The 20,415-nt window shown below is 42.5% G+C and overlaps 1 protein-coding gene across 2 annotated transcripts in view; it reads right to left on the minus strand.

Moving 5' to 3' along the window:
- Positions 1–508: 508 nt before the first annotated feature.
- dync1h1 (dynein, cytoplasmic 1, heavy chain 1) overlaps positions 509–20,415 on the minus strand; it is a 41,634-nt gene continuing 21,727 nt past the window's right edge. Inside the window, exons 43-78 of one of the 2 annotated variants that reach the window (XM_072689843.1) lie at positions 20,278–20,407; positions 20,028–20,161; positions 19,807–19,921; positions 16,310–16,471; positions 16,016–16,230; positions 15,724–15,928; positions 15,449–15,622; positions 15,153–15,272; positions 14,935–15,055; positions 13,120–13,315; positions 12,643–12,760; positions 10,917–11,132; positions 9,855–10,067; positions 9,580–9,707; positions 9,286–9,439; positions 8,937–9,083; positions 8,684–8,834; positions 8,214–8,467; positions 7,818–7,952; positions 7,487–7,581; positions 7,054–7,228; positions 6,843–6,918; positions 6,604–6,764; positions 5,490–5,601; positions 5,342–5,402; positions 5,116–5,239; positions 4,746–4,859; positions 4,334–4,504; positions 3,899–4,116; positions 3,658–3,761; positions 2,404–2,612; positions 1,885–2,038; positions 1,642–1,784; positions 1,292–1,460; positions 1,056–1,180; positions 509–948 (exon numbers count right to left, since the gene is read on the minus strand). In XM_072689843.1, coding sequence (XP_072545944.1) covers positions 820–948; positions 1,056–1,180; positions 1,292–1,460; positions 1,642–1,784; positions 1,885–2,038; positions 2,404–2,612; positions 3,658–3,761; positions 3,899–4,116; positions 4,334–4,504; positions 4,746–4,859; positions 5,116–5,239; positions 5,342–5,402; positions 5,490–5,601; positions 6,604–6,764; positions 6,843–6,918; positions 7,054–7,228; positions 7,487–7,581; positions 7,818–7,952; positions 8,214–8,467; positions 8,684–8,834; positions 8,937–9,083; positions 9,286–9,439; positions 9,580–9,707; positions 9,855–10,067; positions 10,917–11,132; positions 12,643–12,760; positions 13,120–13,315; positions 14,935–15,055; positions 15,153–15,272; positions 15,449–15,622; positions 15,724–15,928; positions 16,016–16,230; positions 16,310–16,471; positions 19,807–19,921; positions 20,028–20,161; positions 20,278–20,407 — 5,428 coding nt within the window. In that variant the 3' untranslated portion in view covers positions 509–819. Of the gene's footprint in view, positions 949–1,055; positions 1,181–1,291; positions 1,461–1,641; positions 1,785–1,884; positions 2,039–2,403; positions 2,613–3,657; positions 3,762–3,898; positions 4,117–4,333; positions 4,505–4,745; positions 4,860–5,115; positions 5,240–5,341; positions 5,403–5,489; positions 5,602–6,603; positions 6,765–6,842; positions 6,919–7,053; positions 7,229–7,486; positions 7,582–7,817; positions 7,953–8,213; positions 8,468–8,683; positions 8,835–8,936; positions 9,084–9,285; positions 9,440–9,579; positions 9,708–9,854; positions 10,068–10,916; positions 11,133–12,642; positions 12,761–13,119; positions 13,316–13,673; positions 13,870–14,934; positions 15,056–15,152; positions 15,273–15,448; positions 15,623–15,723; positions 15,929–16,015; positions 16,231–16,309; positions 16,472–19,806; positions 19,922–20,027; positions 20,162–20,277; positions 20,408–20,415 lie in introns of both variants that reach the window. The other variant, XM_072689842.1, reaches the window with a different exon arrangement.

A 20,415-nucleotide genomic window follows, 5' to 3' on the forward strand; every position in this document is an offset into this window, starting at 1 on the left:
AATAATGGCTGCTGTCCCATGAAAACCATGCATCTTCATTTTTAGTTTGCTCCATGGTTTGAACCCTGTAGCTGTGCTGTGCACTGTAAATAATTCAGGATGAATTGGCCAGTAGAAATGCTCTAAAAGCATTTGGAATAAACGGTAAAGTGGTAAAGGTACTATAGTAGATTTATGATGATACATGTAACCACAGACAAAATAGAGGCATCAGTATTCTGACTGATTACAAACCGTGCAATTAGACTGATTTAATGAAACCTGTAGTTGATCAGTGTTTATTAACCACTAACAAAAGCAGATTGTGTACGGTGATAACCAACGATCATGATAAAATACCATATTGCCCAGCTCTAGCATAAACTAATTTTATATTGCCTTCCATTTAAAGTCACCATTTCAGAGATGCATGTTTTTCATCGGACCGTGATATGCAGGTTTTGACATTCCAATAAAGAGTACTACACATTTATTCATTTAAGGTCAATAAACAAGTGACAATATAGGGTTGTCTGAAATTTTCCAACTAGCAAAACTTTAATCAACGTTCATTGTTCCACTTAAAAACACATTCAGTTCCATTTATGTAAAAAGCCCATCTCGTCTTAAACCTTCCCAACAGCACACACTTCCATCGACACTTGCTTTACTTTCTAATAGCTTTCCTGACAAACTTACAATTATAATTAACTGTTACGTTTCAAGACTGTGGTCACAAATATTGGGATGTAGAATTACCTAAGCTACTACAGGATCATATATACGGTTAGTGGATTAGTAATGATTAATGCGAGTGACCTATTTCAGCTAAGCAATCATCTACTCTGTGCACAGGATGGCCACTCCACGCTCGTAGAAATTGTGTGGGTCTTCCTTGGTGGCGATGTCAAAGTCCACAGTAAAGATAAGGTCTGTACGGGTGAAGTTCAGATACACTGGCAGGGTGACCTGGAGACAAGCAGGAAGAAAAAGACGTCAAGTATGGAAGGGACAGAAGTTGGGGACGGCCTTTACAGCCATGCACGTACAATGGTGACGGCTGAGAGCAGGCTTACCATGTTCCTCTTTTCCAAACTGTTCTGTTTCACCCAGCGCAGCTGTGTAAGCGGCAGCTCAGTGGAGATTGCAGTTGAGAGAGAGAGCTTGTTGTTAGTACAGGTGGCTCCCTGCAGTTTCAAACCTATGGAACAGAAACGGGTCAGTGTACCAGCACCGATCAATGCCATGTGAAACCAAATCCGGAATGCTACTCATTTTCTAGAAAGCCATGAGACCCTATATCTTCACGAACCCTTAATTCCAAAGCTGCATGCATCCAATGCTGCTCCTTGCACAGAAGTGACATTGACCTCCAGACCCAGCTCCTCCAGAGACCAGCTGTTGGCTTGAGCCACATACTGACGAGTAGCTGTGATATAGGCCTCCGGCACAAACAGGCTACCCAGGTTCACGTGGATGTTCTAGAGAAAAATGAAATCTTATTAGACTCCCACTTTGCATTTTACACTTACATTTGCATTCCAAAAAGTTACCATCAGTAACAATTTGGTCCCACCAAGATATTTTATGGATTTATTTAATGATATAAACACTTAGTCTTCTAGAATAGTGGATTTTATTGTGAAGTATTTGTTTATGCACCTTCAGCTCTTTGGCGCCACCACTGGCTGCTCCCTGGGAGATCTGCTGCAGTTGCTTAATGCGCTCACTGAAGTCAGCCACCCACTGGATCACAGTCATGGAAGTAGGTACAGTGTAACGGCACCAGCTACGGGGCAGAATGCCTGTGGGGAATTAAGACTGGTGTCAGCTTTAATAGCTTAATTAATCAGAACTCTGTAAACCACACACCCACAGCTCTTCTTTAAACAACTATTGAGCAACCTTTTACAAGGTCGTTGATCAGTGTTCGCAGGACGTTGGTCTGCTTCTTCTTGCCCTCACAGACCTGCACAACATCAGTGAGGTCCTGACGCACATCTTGCAACATACGAGCACCCATCTTGACTTCCCGCTCAAAGAAACGGAATAGAGGATCCTACATATGGAGAAAAAGTAGAAATTGAATTTTGGCGGAAAACTTACAAACGTATCATGTCTACTACTTTATTTATGAATAAATAAATAATGAATAAAAAATTTATCACATTAAGATACATTATATTAGATCTGTGTAATGCAGTTTGTAGGACTCACCCACACAGACTTTACTAATTGGTGGTGTAAATATTTACAATTAAATCCACAGGTCTTACCAGGTACACCAATTACCAATAAAGTTGGTGTGTGAGTAAAAAAAATAACCAACCGACCGACCAAGTAAAATAAATAAAATATAATAAAAACAGGCCTCTCGCTGCTGACAGTTTCAATACAGGCACACAGTGGTGTTCCAGAACTCACCTTGATGTTCTCCACCGTACGTTTAAGAGGGTTGACAGACAGCGGTATGAGCTGGAGCCAGTTGCAGGCAGTTGTATGCAGGGTCCTCATCCATGCCGGCTGGGCATCCGAGGAAGATGTGGTGCGCTGCTTCTTCTCTGTCTCATAGGCAAGGTCATCCTCATCCTCCAGCATCTGCATTTTCAGCAGCTTACCCATCATGTCAGTGCCTGAGGGAGGGGAGAGGCATAGGAGGAACCACGGGCAGGGAGGGAGGCAGGGCCGTGGCCAAGGGTGGTGGAGGTAGACAGGAACAAGAAGGTAGACGGGGGGGGGTGGGGGTTGGTTGTCGATCAGCCCAATGGAAATAAAGGAGGGAGACGAAATTAATGGTGGATGCACACTAGGGAGCACTTGCTTATAGTCCTATAACTTTGTTAGTAAGGGTGTAAGGAGTTGAAAAATACATACACATACATACATACATACATACATACATAAATAAAAGTGTTTGGAAGAGGGATAGGGATGATGTCCATGTATGCACCATTACATGTCACCATTAGGAAGTCATGCATACTGGGGTGGCATAGAACCTGTATGTACAGGGCAGGACAGGAGTACTAGAGGAAACTGCAAATAGCCATCAATTCAACTAAAGCAAATGATTCAGAAGCTTATGTGAAGTGACATGATGGCAGTGAAATACAGCTGCTGGAGGGTGAGGACACACCCCTGCCTTCAGCAGGACACACCCACTCGTGTGGTCTGAGTACAGCACATGTGCACAAAGTTCCTAATACCGGTCTTTGGAGTAGCCCTGTGCTCCTCATTAAACTGCAGGGGTGTCCAATCTTATCTGCACAGGGCCAAAACCTGCGCTTTGTGCGCAAGATCGGCCACCTTGGCTAGGGGTACGAGGGGCCAGGATTTCTAACCATTGTAGTAAAGCAACTGGTTTCTGGTTTAACCTTCTATGGTGTTCACTAGAACTGATTAAAAGGACAAGGTCGTATCAGGAACACTGAATCAGCATGAGCTGTCAGATTATCCACATTCGAGAGGGTGTATCCAGCCTAGGGTAGACTGAGGAAATGAATGCTGCATTTGATCTGGTTAAAAGAGCCTGTGGAAACTAATCGAAAGTATTACTGGAGAGAGCACATTTTATATAGAGGAGTCATGGATTATATATGAGACATGAGGTAAAAATTATGTCTCCATGGCAACTACAAAGGGAGAAAAGAAAACCACCAACGACAGACGTGAGCGTACCCTGAGTGGCAAGCAGAACCCTTTCCGCGTTACTCGGCAACCCCAGCCAGGATGGAGTCTGAGTGTCTGGGAGCATTTCCACCCAGTGCATAAACTCCTCACGCCTGCAAAACATTTTTCATGATGATCTTTACAGTAATATGAAAAGACAGAGGAGGCTGATTTCTCTCAGGTCTGTCCTAACAGCCATATATATATATATATATATATATATTTAAATTGGAGATGGTTTTGCTCTGACCGAATGCCATCTGGCATTTTGATATCCTTGTGGCCATCCACTTTGAGCGCCAGTTTGAACTCGCTGTCGAAGCTGCCTGTGGTGAAGATGCGCTCCAGGAAGGTGTTGAGCAGCCGCTGATCAAACTCATTATCAATGCGACCTCCATAAATGGACTGGGCCATTAGGGTCTTCAGAGCTGCCCATGGGATCTTGTCAGGAGAGATGTTCTGCCGACCCTGTGAAGAAGGAATATCATCATCATCATTATAATAATAATAATAATAATAATAATAATGAAACCCTGGGTAGCCACAGTACACATATAAATAGTAAATCTAAATTTCACATTGAGATAGGATTACCCATTATACATTTTAAAGGGATACAACCTCACTGAACTATGCCTATTCCCCGTTCTTGTTCTTTTGTGTGCAATTTCATTTCACGACATACCTTAGCAGTGTCGTCCAGCCAGGTGTCCACGGTGTCACAGGCTGAACGCAGGTCAGACTCTCCAAATTCGTACTTCTTGGACCAACCGAGCGGTGCATAACGGAGCCGTTCCTGGATGACTGCATGGAACCAGGCCAGAAGGAAGTACAGGCGGGCACGCTCGTTGGGAGCCTGTGACAGCACACACACCGACAAACACTACATCAGTTCTACCAAATTACAATCGAGTGGTAAAAGGCAACAATGTTCAGCACACTGGGTTTACAATTACTAACAGTCCATGGTTTTCATAAAGGTGCAAATACCACCATTCTTATTTTGGGTGTACACCTCATGCCGACCCACACCAATATTGAACTAGTCCTGACTTTGCTGTGGAAAGAAAGCCATATTGTTTGAGACTGCTCTTCACCTTGCACATGCGAGACACTGGGATGCTGCTGAAAGTCCTCAGCATGTTGGCCTTAACACCTGGAGGTGGCTCAAAGACAAAAATACGACCAGCCCGCAGCAGATTCACTGGTACCTGTCAAAAAAAAAAAAAAAAAAAAAAAAAAAAAAAAAAGATTAGCTGCAAATGTGTAAAGCAGCGCACATTTCACAGAACACAAGATCTGGAGATTCAGTTGAAAAATTAAAACCAGGAAATAGAGATGCTGTATGTGGTTCTTTAATACATAATGGGCATTCTATTCAATTCCAATGCAATCGCTGCAATTGCCGCTACAATAGTACAGCCATTCTGAGGCAAATACAAAAGTGATACTCCAGGCACAGCTGACCTTGGGGTTGATTTCCATGGTGAGAAACAGACGGAAGCTGGCGTGAGGTTGCATGGAATGCAGCTTCTTTTCCAGCTGCATAAGCCACCCAGGAGCCAGGTGCACGTTCTCCAACATCACCCACCTACAATAGAATGGCAAAAATACCAGTTAATGATTAATCTCAAAACCAGGGGTTATTGATCTCTGCACATTACTGAAGTCCCAGAGGAGGTTTCTCACCCACCTGCCAGACTTGACTGCAGTGTTAATATCTCGGTCAGCCTTGTTGAAGCCCTCAGCAGAACCTGTGAGGAAGAACGGGGGAGCTGATTACACCTTGTTTTCAAAACAGAAGTCAGTTAGGGAGGTGACATGGTAGCAAGGTTTCTTACCGATGGAGATCGAGGTAATGTGTTTGTTCTGCTCAGCTGCCAGGTCTCTGACCAGACCACTGGCATCATAACCAGGCACAGAGCACATCAGCACTGGAGTTCCTGGCTTCACCTGCAAAAGATTCATTGTCAACTCAAATGTCATGTTACACAGAGGATATGCACAGGGCTGAACTCTCATTCTTTTACAAAGGCCTCAGACAGTAATGAGCTATGACCTCACCATCATCACGATGAACTATGTAAATTTCAAAGTCTTAACTCTCAGACTTCTTAAACCTTGCTGCCTAGCACTCAACATTAAAATAATAATGAATGCCTACAAATCAGAAGGCGGCAATAAGACACTGGCAAAGTGTTTTCAATTCAGGTGTAACTTCATTAGGAAATGGTAGAAATGTAGAGCTTGAGATTTAAAAGGCTATGAAAAATTCTGAGAGAACTGCTCATATAATTGCTAGAAAGGCAAACAAAAACTCCTATTTGTCTGCAAAAGATATTTAGGAAGATTTTGTAAACTCTGGCATGGTGAGACACCATGCAGACACACATACACAAATAACAATCATGAAGGACTAATTGAAGGAATATCTTAACTTGCATACCAACAATAAAATTCAGCATCAGGCGTTTTTAAAGGAACATCTAAACAAGCCTGATGCCCTATCGGAAACAAGTCCTTTGGACTGATGAACCCCTGAATTTCAAGAGAATACCACCTCTCCAACTGTTAAGCATTGGGGTGGATCTACCATGCTTTGGGCTTGTGTTGCAACCAGTGGCAGAGAAAACATTTCACTGGTAGAGGGAGGAATGGATTCATCAAAAAAAAAAAAAGAAAAAGCTGAAGATAATAAGAAAACTTCAACAGCAGAATAATGAGCCTAAAATACACAATGGACTACCTCAAGCAGAAGGTTGTCATTTCCTTTATGGTCCCCTGGCCTAAACATTGAAAATCTGGGGCTAAACCTCAAAAGAACAGTGCATGAAAAATGGCCCAAGACCATCACAGAGCTATGTGCCCTTTCGGAAACCTGAAAGAGCCAAAACACTTTACTCGGTTTCTCACAGCATTGGCCAAACACTTGCATGTCACTGTACTGTTATTCACCTCACTGTCCACAATATTGGCTAGGTCCAGGGGCTGTTCAATGATGGACATGAAGCTTTCTCCCAAGACTCTGGAGACAAAGATGTTTGACATGGCCAACAGACGATCTGGCCTGAATGCCTGGATCAGCAGCAGCTGGTGCACAGCCTGCCCAATGGGTGCTGAAGACAGACACAAAAGATTAAGTGCAATTGCCACTAGGTGTCTCTGAAACATTCAAAAAGTTGCACACAACTCACTTGTCGTCTTCTCCTCTGCCCAGAGGTATGGCACAGATAACTCCGGGGAATTGCTCTCCAGCCACATGAAGAATTGCTGGAACACATCAAGGACAAATTTAATTTCCTGGCCAACTTCTTAGGCAAACACAAAGCTGTATTAAGGATGAAGGTTGTTGGTAGCATTTCACTCATTGGGATTTCACTCATTTATCTTTTTCACCTGTCTCACCTCATCAGCTTGTACTTTATCCACCAGGTCTTTGAAGACAGGGAGGCGACTGAGGCGCACCATGGCCTCACACTGTTCTGTGCTTAGTCCCTTCACCTTTGGCAAATCTGTGCCTGTCAGCACAATCTCCTTCCCGCGCAGGAAGTGCTGGAATTCTGGGTCATATGGTGGTTCACTGGAAAACGTTGTAGAGCCCAGGGAACAACAGTGCAATTAGTGGAAAGCAATTGTTCAGTTCAATTTTACAAGGACAATATTGGGATGGGCAATTCCGGTTCTGGAAGGCCAGACCCCGCACAGTTTTCGCCTGTTAACCGCCAGGTTTATCAGGTCTGAGAGCAGGGTAATCAGCCCCCCATTGCCGACCCCTGCTCTAGAGCAATGTTGACTTCTGGAAAGCTATTTATTGCTTTATCTGAAATACTGGTGTTACCTGGTGATGCCTTTTAGGTTGATCCTGGCCAACAGCACAGCAAAAGTGATATGGTCCTGGTGGAGCATACCTCGAGCCACTCTATTAAAGGCAATCTGTAGAAAGTCAAGTCAAATCTTATATCAAGATTTATTTGTACAGCGCTTTTTACAACTGTTGTCACAAAGCAGCTTTACATAATTAGTAATTAATAAAAGACAGACAAAAAGAAGAAATAACGCAAGACATGAAGAAAGGCAACACAAGTTCAAATAGTGAGACTTCGTAAAACACTGACTCCAAGCTGTTCTGTTTATAGGCTTTAGTATTTAGAGGCTAAACCAAGTTATACCTGAAACAAGTCCTTGGTGATGACTGACAGGCGCTGCATGTGATCACTAATGCTCTTGAGGTTGGCGTTCTCGTATAGCACTGTGTGGTAGATGTCCAAGAAGAAGTGCAGGGAATACTGATACAGGAAGTGCATCTGCATAAAGGCAAATGAAAATCATAATTAACCTGGATGCATAAACAACCTTATGTAACTCCCATCAATATAACCAGTGTAACCAGACTAACTATGTACATTAGAACTGATCAATAGCATTTCAAATTCCTTCAGCAATTGCTTTTCTTGCCATCTGCCAGGATGAGGCTCAGTGTCTAGTTATGTGCTTCCATTGAAGTTGCAGCTTTTCTGTCAGAACACACACAAACACACACAGCAGAACCAAGGATTGCATCAAACCTGGTTGAGAGATTCCATAGTGAAGTAGATGCTGCTGCAGGCAGTGGACAGGGACAGATACTGCTGGGACACGTTTTCCACTTCTTGCATGACTATGTCGGTCTCCTCCACTTTCCTCGTCACCTCGGCTGCCTCCTTTTTCAGATTCTCAAGCGTTGTGATGATTGTGTCATCATCCAGGATGCGACCTTTGACCTCATTGAGGGCCTGCAATAGCGATTTCTCCAGCTGTCGCAAACGCAGCTGGAACTCACCTGAAAGAGAACACCCATTATGAACTTGCGGTCACATTATCCTGTAAAGACTAAACTGAAGCAATCTTTGTGCTTTAGAACCAGTTTAGTCTAGAAGCACTTGTGATTACTTTTATATCACCTGGAAGAAAAGACCCAACACTGCTAGATAATTTGCACAGAATAGCAACAGTGCCCTTTACTTTAGATTTGATGAAATCCACTCCGTTCTCTTACCCTGCAGCTTCAGAAGGTCTGAGCGTTTTTCATCCACGTCTGGGCGCTCTGCCTTCAGCACTTCGTTGAGGCACTGACTCTGCAGACTGCTCCTGGTCACCGTGAAGTTCACAAAGGTCACCCTCGAGCACAGGTCTGGTGGAAACTCCACCTGTTGAATTAGAAATTTCATGTGTTAGAAAGTTTTTAAATCAGCCAGGTTCAATACCTGGCCTTAACAGTAAGGCATGGAAGGGAGGTGAAGTACACTAACTGTTGGGTCTCGAGTGGAAAGGAAGATGACAAAAGAAGGAGACAAGTCAATGTCCTGGTCTCCGAGGGTGATGAGAACTCGTCCACCAGTGCGCCGCACCTCTCTGTTGAGCACAGGGTTCAGGATGGGGTCGTAGCTCTCCACGTCCTGAGAGAAGCAGAAGAAAGAAAAAGCCGTGTTGAAAATGTAGGCACAAAATTCTACAATTTGACAAACTGAAGAACAAACTAGTAAAACAAACTTTCACCAATTTAACATCTGAAATGGCAAACTTGATCTGGTCATTTTCTTAGAAAACAGAAAACTACTACCTTAGGTACAATTGTACACTTTGCTGCTGACTGCTTACCTGCACCAGTAGAGGGTTGCCAAATCTCAGTGCACTTTCCAAGTTCTTTCTAAAGGCATCATCCAAGAAGCTAGTGCGAGTGATCTTACGGTCTTTATACTCGTTCATTATGAATTCCGTGGCCTGGCCAGAGGGATCAATGATCAATGGATACCTAGGAAAAGTTTGGTTGAAATAAATAAATAAAAATCAATCAAACGCACCTCAAAACATTGCACCAATTAATTCAATCATTATGTAAGGTAAATTACACATTTCTACATTTGTAAAACTTCTCCATTTGCTGCTACTGACCTGTTAAATCTCTTTAGCATGATAGCATTCTCAGTGCAGAGGTCATCAGCAGGCAGAGAGTTTGCCTGCCAGCGCAACCGCTCGTCAGCATTGGACAAGTACTCTGTTCGGGCAATATCTGTGCGGAACTTTAGGAGACAATGCATGTCAAGTTATGGCAGAGGTAGTGGAAATGCCATAGTCAGCATGGGTATAGCAGAAAAACATTATTTTGGGACTACTTCCAAAGTGCCAGTTTTTAATTATGGGCAGTCAATAAACAAAGGGCTGTGTACCTGAATGTTGGCCTGCTGGAGGTGGTGTGACCAGGTGGTGAAAAGGTTCTGTCTCATCTGTTGGTCAAAGTAGCCAGCATAGGCAATAAAGGCAGCAGAGAGCAGGCAGTCACCAGCAATGGTGGACATCTGGTTCTTGAAGGTCTCACTGGTCTTCTCCCAGCGCTCCCGTTCAGCAGACAAGCTCTTCAACAGAGCTGTGCTGCGATTTACCTGTCATTAGATGTTTAAGGTAGGAGAAAAGGGCAGCAATTTCAGTTTCATGCTCCCATTTCATATTTTGTTTCCTTTCAAACACAGACCAGAGACCTAGGCCGGATTTCACAAAGGCTTAGTTCTTTCCTAAGAAAGAACTTAAGAACTTAACAACATTCTTATAAACTTAGTGTTTATCTAAGTTCATAAGATCAAGTTAAGTTCCCCAATATTCTCTTAAGAAAGTTCATGGTTTTCTTAAGATTTTCTTGAGACACTCGTTGCTGTTTTCTTGATTAGGCCATTTGTAACAGTCTTATATTCTGCATTTTTACAGCTCATCAAATACAATGAGGAACAATTTTTAATGTTCCAATATTTAATTCAACACCTGTGTTAGAGAGCAAAAAGGAGGAAAAACAATCAAACTAAGCGCTTTCAGAGAACAAGAGCTGGAAGTGAATTTTGCTAATGTAGAAACAAACAGTACTATAAGAACTTTTAAAAACAGACCTCAAGTGGCCATCATACCTTTTCAAATTCTTTTTTTTTTTTGTGTGTGGTGTTTGTTTGCACATCTGGCTCATGTCAAAGCAATATATTAGACCAGAGCGCAATAGTTTTAGAAATATTAGACATTTTGGAAATATTTTGCAAAAATACTGCATGTAATCTGAAATACTGTAGAAAATACTGCATTAGCAAAAAATGCAACAGCAAATGGTCTGATATGTGATGCAAAGTATCAAAGTAAAGTGGCACTGCAACTAAGATACTACACCATGAGGACATGGCGATTTGAGCCTTTAACTAAAAATGCAGTGTAGGCTGAAAATGTATGTATTGTGTTGCACTGAAACACCATACCTTGGCCTCTACAGCAGCCAGGTCAGCCTTGATGGCCTGAGCCTCAGAGATGAGCACAGCATACTCTTCCTTGTAGCGGGCGATGCTGGCCTCCAGGTCTCGGATCATCTGCTCCACCTCTTCAGCTTTAGTCTTATTGTCCTTGGCATCATCCTCCAACTTCTGCAGCTCATTTCTCAGAGGCTCAACGCGCTTCAACATGTCTGCGTAGTTAAGCTGCACAGACACGCAAGTAGAGCCTTTCAAGAGTTAGTTTTTCTAGAACAGTCTACATAATTACTTGAACAAATGTACAGTAAAGCATTTTTAACCTACTGAATGTAAAATATTTAAGGCATTTTCAGTTCTGAAACTTGCAGTAGGAAAAAAAACAAAACAAAAAAAACACCAGCATTACATGTTCTTATTCAATAATATAATGTTTAATAAATCATTAAACGTTTACACAGATTAGATCACTAAAATCTAAACTATTTTCACACATTAACGGTTCTACTGAGGCGATATTTTAAATGATGGACTGTTAAACCATTCTCCTCAAGTTACATGTGACAAGTTTCCTGATTTCTTTGGTAGTTTCTATTAAGGACAGCTTTAAGATCACTTATAGATCCCCAAGATCCATAGCTGTACATCAAGTATATCAGCTTTCTGTTTACCGTGCACCCACAGATTTCCCAGTCATGAAAACACAGTCATGAACACCACAAACTGCTATGTTAATTATTTCAGTATTATTTTTCCTCTGAAGGGGTCTTCACGGCATTGTTAGTCTTAAGAACCATTTCTGTGCTACAATGAGCTCACTGCCTATGATCTTAAGAAATGATCTTAAGGTTAATCGATGCAGTCGACCACAGGGAATTGCTGTTTATAAAACAGAGTTTGCCTCTCTGGCCTTGACTTAGACTAGTAGCAATCTTACTTATGTGGCCATGATTATTATTATTGCACTTGGAAATTCTTCATCCAAACGATGCACTTTGTCCTGTGGCGTTCCTAGGGTTTCATCTTGAGACCAGCCCCATTCAATCTCTAGATCACTGCCATCCAATGAAAAACATCTCCATTTTGATCCATTTCTAGATGAATAGACCAATTGAAATGCTCTAAATGACTGAGTGGAAGTAAATGTAAAATAAGAATCTATTTTAAGTTAGGAGGATTTTTGCCTTCTCCTATGTCGTCACCATTTTGGATATGCATGTTTTTCATTGGACAGCAATGATGAGTCTTGGATGTGCCAATTTCCTGCAGTTAATGAGAGCTGAGAGCCTTTTTTGCAGACAAATCACGTTCATTACCCCCTAACCTAATGCTCTTTTTGCTGGCCTACCAAAGAGTACAATTTCCAGCTTGCAGAGGGTGCAAAATGATTCAGCAATGATCTTAAAACACACAAAGATGAAGTATAATATTACATCAGTCAAAGAAATGCATTGGTTAACTGTCATTTAGAGTTGATTTTAAGAAGTTACTTAAGATTAGATTTCCTTATGGTCTTGCTACATTATATCTCCGTGATCTTATTGGTTTCGTCTAGTACTTGCTTAATAGTCATCAAATCAGCCTACAGGAATATGCTGGTCGTATCTGCTGCCCAGCTTAAGGGTGGAAAGGTAGCCTTTTCCTCATTTCACCCCTAATCTTTAAAACTCTGATGACAACAGCTCTTGAGCTTACATTTAAGAGTTTTGTCAGATTTTTGTATGGTGTAAATACTGACCTGTGCAATGGCCCATTTCACCATAGGCCCACAAGCCAGTGAGGCCCTGTTGACCTGCTCGTAGTTGTAACTAGGGTTGGACATGTAATTCTTCTTCATCTTCTCACGAATGGCGTCACTAAGTCCCAATGAAGATGACAGTTAGTACACTGGGGGTTACATCATTTGGTTGAAAAATGAGTGGGGCAATTAAAAGGTGACAGATTGGGGGGAGGGGGGGTTATGAATTTCCCAGCTTAGTTTTATTTCACACCTGAAATTAATTAAGTTACCCAAAACAAATGCATTAAAAAAAATGTTACTTCAGATTAATAAACATATGTAATCAGCCAATTAGGGCCAACAGCTGCCTTGATGCAGACAGCTTTTGTTTGGAAACCACCCAAAGCCAGACCAAAAAGGTAGTCAAGTCCTGTAATTACTTTTAAATAAATAAAAATAAATAAATAAATAAATTTAAATATGAAGAGACAATACCTCATGTCCTCAGAGACAAAGTTGACTATGCTGGAGATGAAATTGTCTCTGATAATAACTTGTCTGATCTTTTTCCAGTCATTAGTCTCCTCCCCCAGCAAGAGGCAGATAGACTCTAGTGCCAGTTTAACAGCAGCTGGTGGGTTGGCCATGGCACGCACTTCAACAAGATGCTGCTTCTTTATAGAGCTGACGGCTGGGGAGGGAATGAAGGAATGGGGGATGGAGGGATGGGGGGATTGAGGGAGAGGGGAATCGAGAAAGGGAAGGTAGGTTTTAGGACCATGCAGGATGATGGGTGTGAGGGGAGTGGAAGCAAAACAGCCGTAGCGTACGAGAGAGTGGGCTGTGTTCGTTTCATCTACATTGGGTGCCTTTATATTTGATAGAGGAAGATTATTAAAAGAAGATTATTTATGAAGGTCCTGGGTGTGATTTAGGCATGGTAACTGGTCCGCCAAACTAATCCTAGAAAACTGGACAAGCCGCCAGTGAACAAGCACCCCTCTCGCGAACCCTTCAGGCTGTGGCTCCACGTTGTACTTTTCGGTCACCTGATCTCTTCAGCAGAAAAGTTAACGATAGTGGGGATGAAGTTCTCGCGCATTATGATGGAGCGGATCTGCTTCCAATCGGTGGTGCTCTCGCCCAGCAGCAGGCAGATAGACTCCAGAGCCAGCTTGACCGCCGCAGGCGGGTTGGCCATGGACCGCACCTCCACCAAGTGCTGCTTCTTAATAGACTTTACAGCTAAAGACCACCAACACCGGGGTGCAGTAGTGCACAAGGTGCAGAGGAGCAAAGAGGTGGTGAAAAAGAGCAAGAGTGCAGGAGTTAGCAAAGAGAACAGAAGACCACTGAACACCATCTTGAACACAGCAGCAAAGAGACCGAAATGACTGGTGAAAAGCTTATTGTGTTTTTCCACTGGGCGGTGCGGCATGGTATGTCTGCAAAGCTGTAATGTCTTATCTTGTGATCTTTTTCATTGCCAAGCGACCTTTGCAGATTTTGGTTGACCCCCGTGTTAGGATACCAAGTATTTGGACCCAGGACATATAGGGGGAAGCTACATAAAAAAGTCCTCTAGTCCTGCTCTAGTGGTCTGTACCATCCTTTTTTTTTTATCCCTTTCTCTGCCAATTTGGTATTTAACCCACTCGTGCGATGCTCCCATAGCACTAGCAATGCTCCAGACACTAGGAGGGTAAGGACATCTCCACCGATACACGTGAAGCCATCCACCACCTTTAGACTTTAGTGATGACAGGAGAGAGCGCAATCTACACATGTGGACAGCACAGCCAATTGTGCTCTCTCCGACTCCTTCCGCGGATGGCAAACAGCATGGCTCGGGATTCAAACTCGCAACCCCTATGTGCCATTCTCTTTAATTGGTTATCAACTAAGGCTAACCCTATGAACACACAGTCTCAATTGTTAAAGCAGTTCTGCTACATGATGGATGCTGGGTCGTCTTAAAAGTTGCTTAGTAGTCGCTACCTCCTACTTTCTTTGGTTTAAAAAAAAAAAAAAAAAAAAAAAAAAAAAAAAAGAAGTACTCAACCAAACTAAACACAGTTCTGTACAAATAGCCGAGCCGCACTGACAGAAAAGCGCAAACAGAAGAACAGGAAGACAGTTCAGCAGGATATAAAACACACACTTATAGCAGCAGATCTGAGTTAAAAGGCACAGCAATGGAATTTCCTAGTTGATTAACTAGATGTCCGATTCATCTTCAGTAAAAAATACAAAAACAAGCAACTGAATCTACAAAACCTCCAGAGAGAACGACAGAAGGGCCATACATACCATTCTGAGCCTCAATAACAGCAGGCTCGACCTGGTCCAAGTCTTGTTTCACTCTCAGCTGTTTATCCTTGATGACTTCTTGTTGCTTGTAAACAGCTTCCTGGATCTCCTGACTCATGACCTGCCGGTAAAAAAAAAGCCCACTCGCAGGTTATTTGCCTGTACCTCAAAAATGAATATCGGTAAAATTTACTCTTAAGGAAATGACATGGTCTTGCCTTTTTCTTTTCAGCCTCTTGCTGGTCTTTTACCATCTTCTTTAGCTTGTCGTTGGCAGCCGCATTCTTTACCTCCAGCTCCTGGCTCTTAATCCTTAGATCCCTGCGCAATTCCTCAACCTGTATATAAAGCACCAGCATTAAACTGCCTCATAATATAAAGAAGAGTCCTTTGATTACAAATTAGAAATGGACGGCAGCATCATAGAGACTAAATCCTGATCTTGCAAAACAAATGTGCTGTATAAATGTGAACAGAAGCGATATTACAGAAAATAATGGAAAATAAAGGTTACCTGATCAACAGTCTCCTTGATCTTGCGAAGACCAACATTAAGGTGCATCTGCTGCTCTTCCAGTTCACTGCGTTTTTCATTGAACAGGTTGGCATAGTGGTTAATGAAGTCCAAGTAGTGGCGCGGGGTGATGGCCATAGTACGACCACCTCGTTTCGCCAGGCGATTATTAGCCTAGACAAGTGAGGGGGGAAAATAAATAAATAATAAAATCGGCTCTCATCCACATGCACATGTTTTACAGGTGTAGAAATTTTTTTTTTCCTAGGTCAAACCTGGTGTAGGGTCTGATGAACAAACACACAGCCGTTGACAATAGCCTCACGGTGTGTGGGAGGTTGAGGCAGCTTGTCGTACACAATGGGCATGTAGTCTGGCACTTTGTAATTAGGCTTTTCCAGGTCCATCTTACTGGTGAACTCTTTGCCAACTTGGTAGAGGGCCTCAGTAGACCAATCTCCAAACCAGTTCAGCACACACCTATTATGAACGCACAATCATTAGGACACGGTTCGACTTCACATAAACAAACACCACAATCATGCGATAAAATCTGAGCGAAGGAACCTGTTGAAAAGAGCAGGAGAGGTGGCAGCACGATCTTTCAGGCCTTCCGAGGAGGGGTTCATGGTGAAAACCACATGCAAGTTCCTGATCACTTGACTGGTAAACCACTTGTACAGCTCCTCGTGAGTGTCCAACATCAATCCTTCCTTCTGGGCCCCTTCCTTACACTGGGTCATCAGTGTGGCATACTCATCACCCTCAAACAGACCAGGCACCTGAACAAAACAAACACTGTTAGCAAAGCGGTTATGTAACAGAACTGACAAAAGGCAAATACATCTTTTTTTGCCTTACTTCTCCATTGGCCAGCAGTGTATTCATGCGCTCCAGGAAGCCAGAGTCCAGTACATTCGACTCATCCATGATGAACGCGATTTTCTCATTTTTGCATCCGGACCTACGAAGGACAGTTCGCAGATCCTCGTCAAAGTCTTCTCCGGTGTACTTCCTGTGAACCTGTGGAAATAGTCAGTCATTTTTCATTTTTCAAAGGTGATCTCACTTTCCGTGTATACAGTCATGCACACTGATCTGCACTAGCATGGTACATTCATATGGACTGAGCAATTTATTAGGAAGGCTGAGAGAAAATATGGCCCTTTCTAACATTACTTTCATGTGGTTCCAACTTGTTATCAAATGGTTATCTTAATCCTTTGTTCTCACCTTTTGTTACCCTTCGTCTGCCGGCCTAAAGTGGTCACTCTATGATAATTCGAATAACCCATTGTATCTTCTGAAGTACTTAATCATGCAAAATGCAGAGGTACTGAAACCAGAGTAGAAATTGGTCATGTTCCTTTAGATGCAGATACTTTGGACAAGTTGTCCAAGGAGTTTAAGCATCCAAGGAAAATGGGGCTTGATTTCATTGACCTCATGCATAAGAAAAGGAATCACTTAACGTTGCAGACAGTAGACAGCTTGCTAAAAAGGTGTTAAATGCTATGGGTAACAATGGCCAGAACCTTGAAGGGGGATGGAAAGCTTTCAATGATTGGATTAGCTGTCAATGCCATAAAACAACTGACTGGACACAGATAACCAAATGTAGACAAAGAAAGGGAGAGTCTGCAGCAGACTTCTGTGAGAGGTTTGAAAGAGTCTTTTTGCGTCAGGTATTCATCAATACAATGGTGATAACATTGACAGTACAACTGATGGTCCCCATTTTGGACAGCCAGTTGAGTCACTACGGACAGATCTAAAACAAGCTCTGGTGACTGCTGTTCCAAATTGGCGGCAAACTAAGTGGAGTGACCTTAAGAATTAACTTGACCGATTGGACATTGATCTAGAACCATACCATGTTCCAGCATCAATCCATGTCCTCACAGAGACTAGCTCTAACTCAGATGCAAGCAAGAGGTTTTCTAATCAGAAGAAACAGTCATTTCTGTCATCAAATTGGTCACTTTTCTAGAGTATGTCGCAAAAAGCGGGCAGATAGCCACAATATGGGTGCAAGGTTGAGAGACAACCTAGTGGGAAATTCTTCTGGGGGGTTTTCACAGGGAAGCCCAGCAGGGATTTCACAAGAGCGATTGTCTTTGACATTAAGGACCTTGCAGGGAGTCACAGAGCAGTCGTTTCTGATATTCAATGGAATACAGAGAGTCATAGGGACATCAACAGTTCCTCCTGCTGTGGTTTAAACTAAACTGTCCACAGAATTGAACTCACCATACTTACTGTAGCATGTTAATGACACCCAAGTAGTAATGAGAAAATGCATATCAAATGCATAAATGCACTTATTGATTCTTTTTTTTTTTTTTTACTGTTTTTTATGTAAGCGAGGGACATAAGGTCAGTCCTGATGCAGTTCAGTTGTGTTGTGCTGGTGTACATATTCTGGACAATTTGTTACCCAGGGTTCTAGAGGAATTGTGCCTTGTAGAGAAGCTGCAGTTATCGCAATGTCACTGCCAAGCACAGTGCACTAATTGCCAAGCTTTCTTAGGCCTTGTAAGTAATGCTACATTTTTAAAAACCACTATACGATCTGCTTAAAGATAACCCTGGGCAACATGACCCTATTGTAGATTTAGAGTGAACACTAGAGTGAACCACTGATCTGTGGAATATAGATATGGCTAAATAATGGTGTGAAAATTTCTCCAGATGATGTGACACTAGCATCACACTACCTGGTTACACTAGTGTTGCAGAAATGTTTTCAGAACTATCAAGATTAGTTGGCCAAAACTGTGCTACTTGCTGAAAGATCAATGGATCTTGGTGAGGAAACAGTGACTAACAGTCCTTAGAACTTAGATGGGGTGGCCCATTTCAGGTTATGCTAATCACTGATTCAGCAGTGAAATGTAAAGGAAACAGTTATTCATGTTTCTTACTGTAAGGTTGTATCTGCTCATCAGAATGAAATAATAGGGTCAGTAAAGAGAAGAGGTGGGTAATGCACAGAGCCTCAGGGAAGAACTATGGTTTTTATGCCATAGGGGCCAACCCTTTGGTGAAGACTTTCAACACACTATGCATTACCATAGCAGCCTCCTCTGAGGGACAGATAGTGGGGATGAGCAGGTAAACTAATGCTGAAAAATTCCCAACAACAATGAACAGTTTACTGCGCAATGTTACTTCTGTGTTACAGATCAGTTGGAGCCAGACAGTGCTCCTGTTAATTGAGAATGGCAAGAATAGTTTTTGACACATTGCACCCAAGCTTCAGACTCTAAGAACCAACTGACCACTGGACTACTTGGATGATCTACCATCGGCTGATGTTCACAAACATAACTTGGACACACACTGTAACTGCTCACAGACACAGAAGAAAACTCTATGGTATTTTTCAGGAAGTTGCAGCCATGGACAACTTTAATGTGACATTCTTTAGCGTAATAATATAGAAATAGGCACTGCCCTGTTTTTGTATAGTTATTGCTATTTATTTTGTTTGTTTTTGTTTTCGACTTCTTAATGTACATATGTTTTGTACTTAGTAGTCTTAATATAACCTTAATATAACCTCCTACCCCTCTTTAAAGTGATAACTATGACCCCCTATTGTTGATACTCCTACCCTTCATCCCCCTCCTACCCCTCCTTAAACTCCTCTTCATCAACCTTTCTCCTCCCACAATTTCCAATGTATATAAGGCCCTCTTAAAATACCCCTAATCAGACTGGGTTGACCGTGACCGATCGAGTTGTACATCTCTGTGTGTATCAATAAACTCATCAACACTGAAGATCCAGTCTCCTGACTCCTGAATCTGTCTCCTGGACGCTGGATTTCTAACAAGGCCCATACACCTACTTATCTAATCTGCCAATCGTGTGGCTGTAGTGCAATGCATACAAAAAATTATATTGGTCAATGGGTTCAGGTAACGTTCACATCAACCATCAGCACAATGATGCGATCAATGATGCGATCAATGGTGATGCCCAAAAGACAAGTTTGAGTATTTTCATAACTAATGAGCAGAGATTTCCATGCACAACAGTCTCTAAAGCTTACTCAGAATGGGTGCAATAATAAAAACCCAGTAGTGTACCGCTGTGTTGAGTAGAAAAGCAGCTCGAAATGCACAACATGTTGAACACCTTGTCGAGATTGGCAACAACAGCAGAGAACCAAGTCAGCTTCATGGTCTTCTGTCAGCCAAGAACAGAAAGCTGAGGCTGCAGTGGACACCTCAGTACTGGACAGCCGAATACTGGGAAAACGTCCTGCTCTGACGTGCTAATAAATTGTTTAGTAAGTGTATCTTGTTCTTGTATTAAAATGAGAAGGAAATGCATTATCTGTTTATATAAACCTTAATCTGATAGACACTTAGTCCATTCATCCAGGCCACAAAGCGGGACAGCGTAGTCTTTCCTGCTCCGCTGACACCGATTAGGAGAAGATGACCCTGCGGCTGACGGAAAATTCTGCAAAAGAGAAACAGGGTTAAATATTGAGGACTTTTATACCTTTTGTGTGGCAAATGAATAGCTATTGGCAAATGCATGGAATGTCAAGAGAAGCCTCCCTCACCGGTCAATTCTCAGCACATGATCCAGAACCTCGTTGAAGAGCACCAGAGGAACATCCAACTCCTCCTCGTAGAAAACCTTCAAACGGGCCTTAACATAATCACGAAGCTCTTCCTGCTCCACTGGGATGTAGTCCTGTAGTCAGTTCAGAGACACATTCAAACAAACGTTCAGCTTAATGCCAATCAACTGTAAAAAGAGATTCCAATCTCCAACGCAGTCTCTGGTTTATTTTGATTCCTTAAACCCACCTTGGACAGCCAGTTGCTGTAAAGGATGGGGCGGTTGAGGGCCTTCTCACGGTCAATATTGGGGAAGTGCTTCAGGGCCACATTGTCAATGTTCTCATCTGTCCAGCGTCTCTCCTCATCCTCCACTAGCCTGTAATA

This window comes from Salminus brasiliensis, chromosome 10, assembly GCF_030463535.1.
Source record: "Salminus brasiliensis chromosome 10, fSalBra1.hap2, whole genome shotgun sequence".
In the NCBI taxonomy this organism is placed as follows: Eukaryota; Metazoa; Chordata; class Actinopteri; order Characiformes; family Bryconidae; genus Salminus; species Salminus brasiliensis.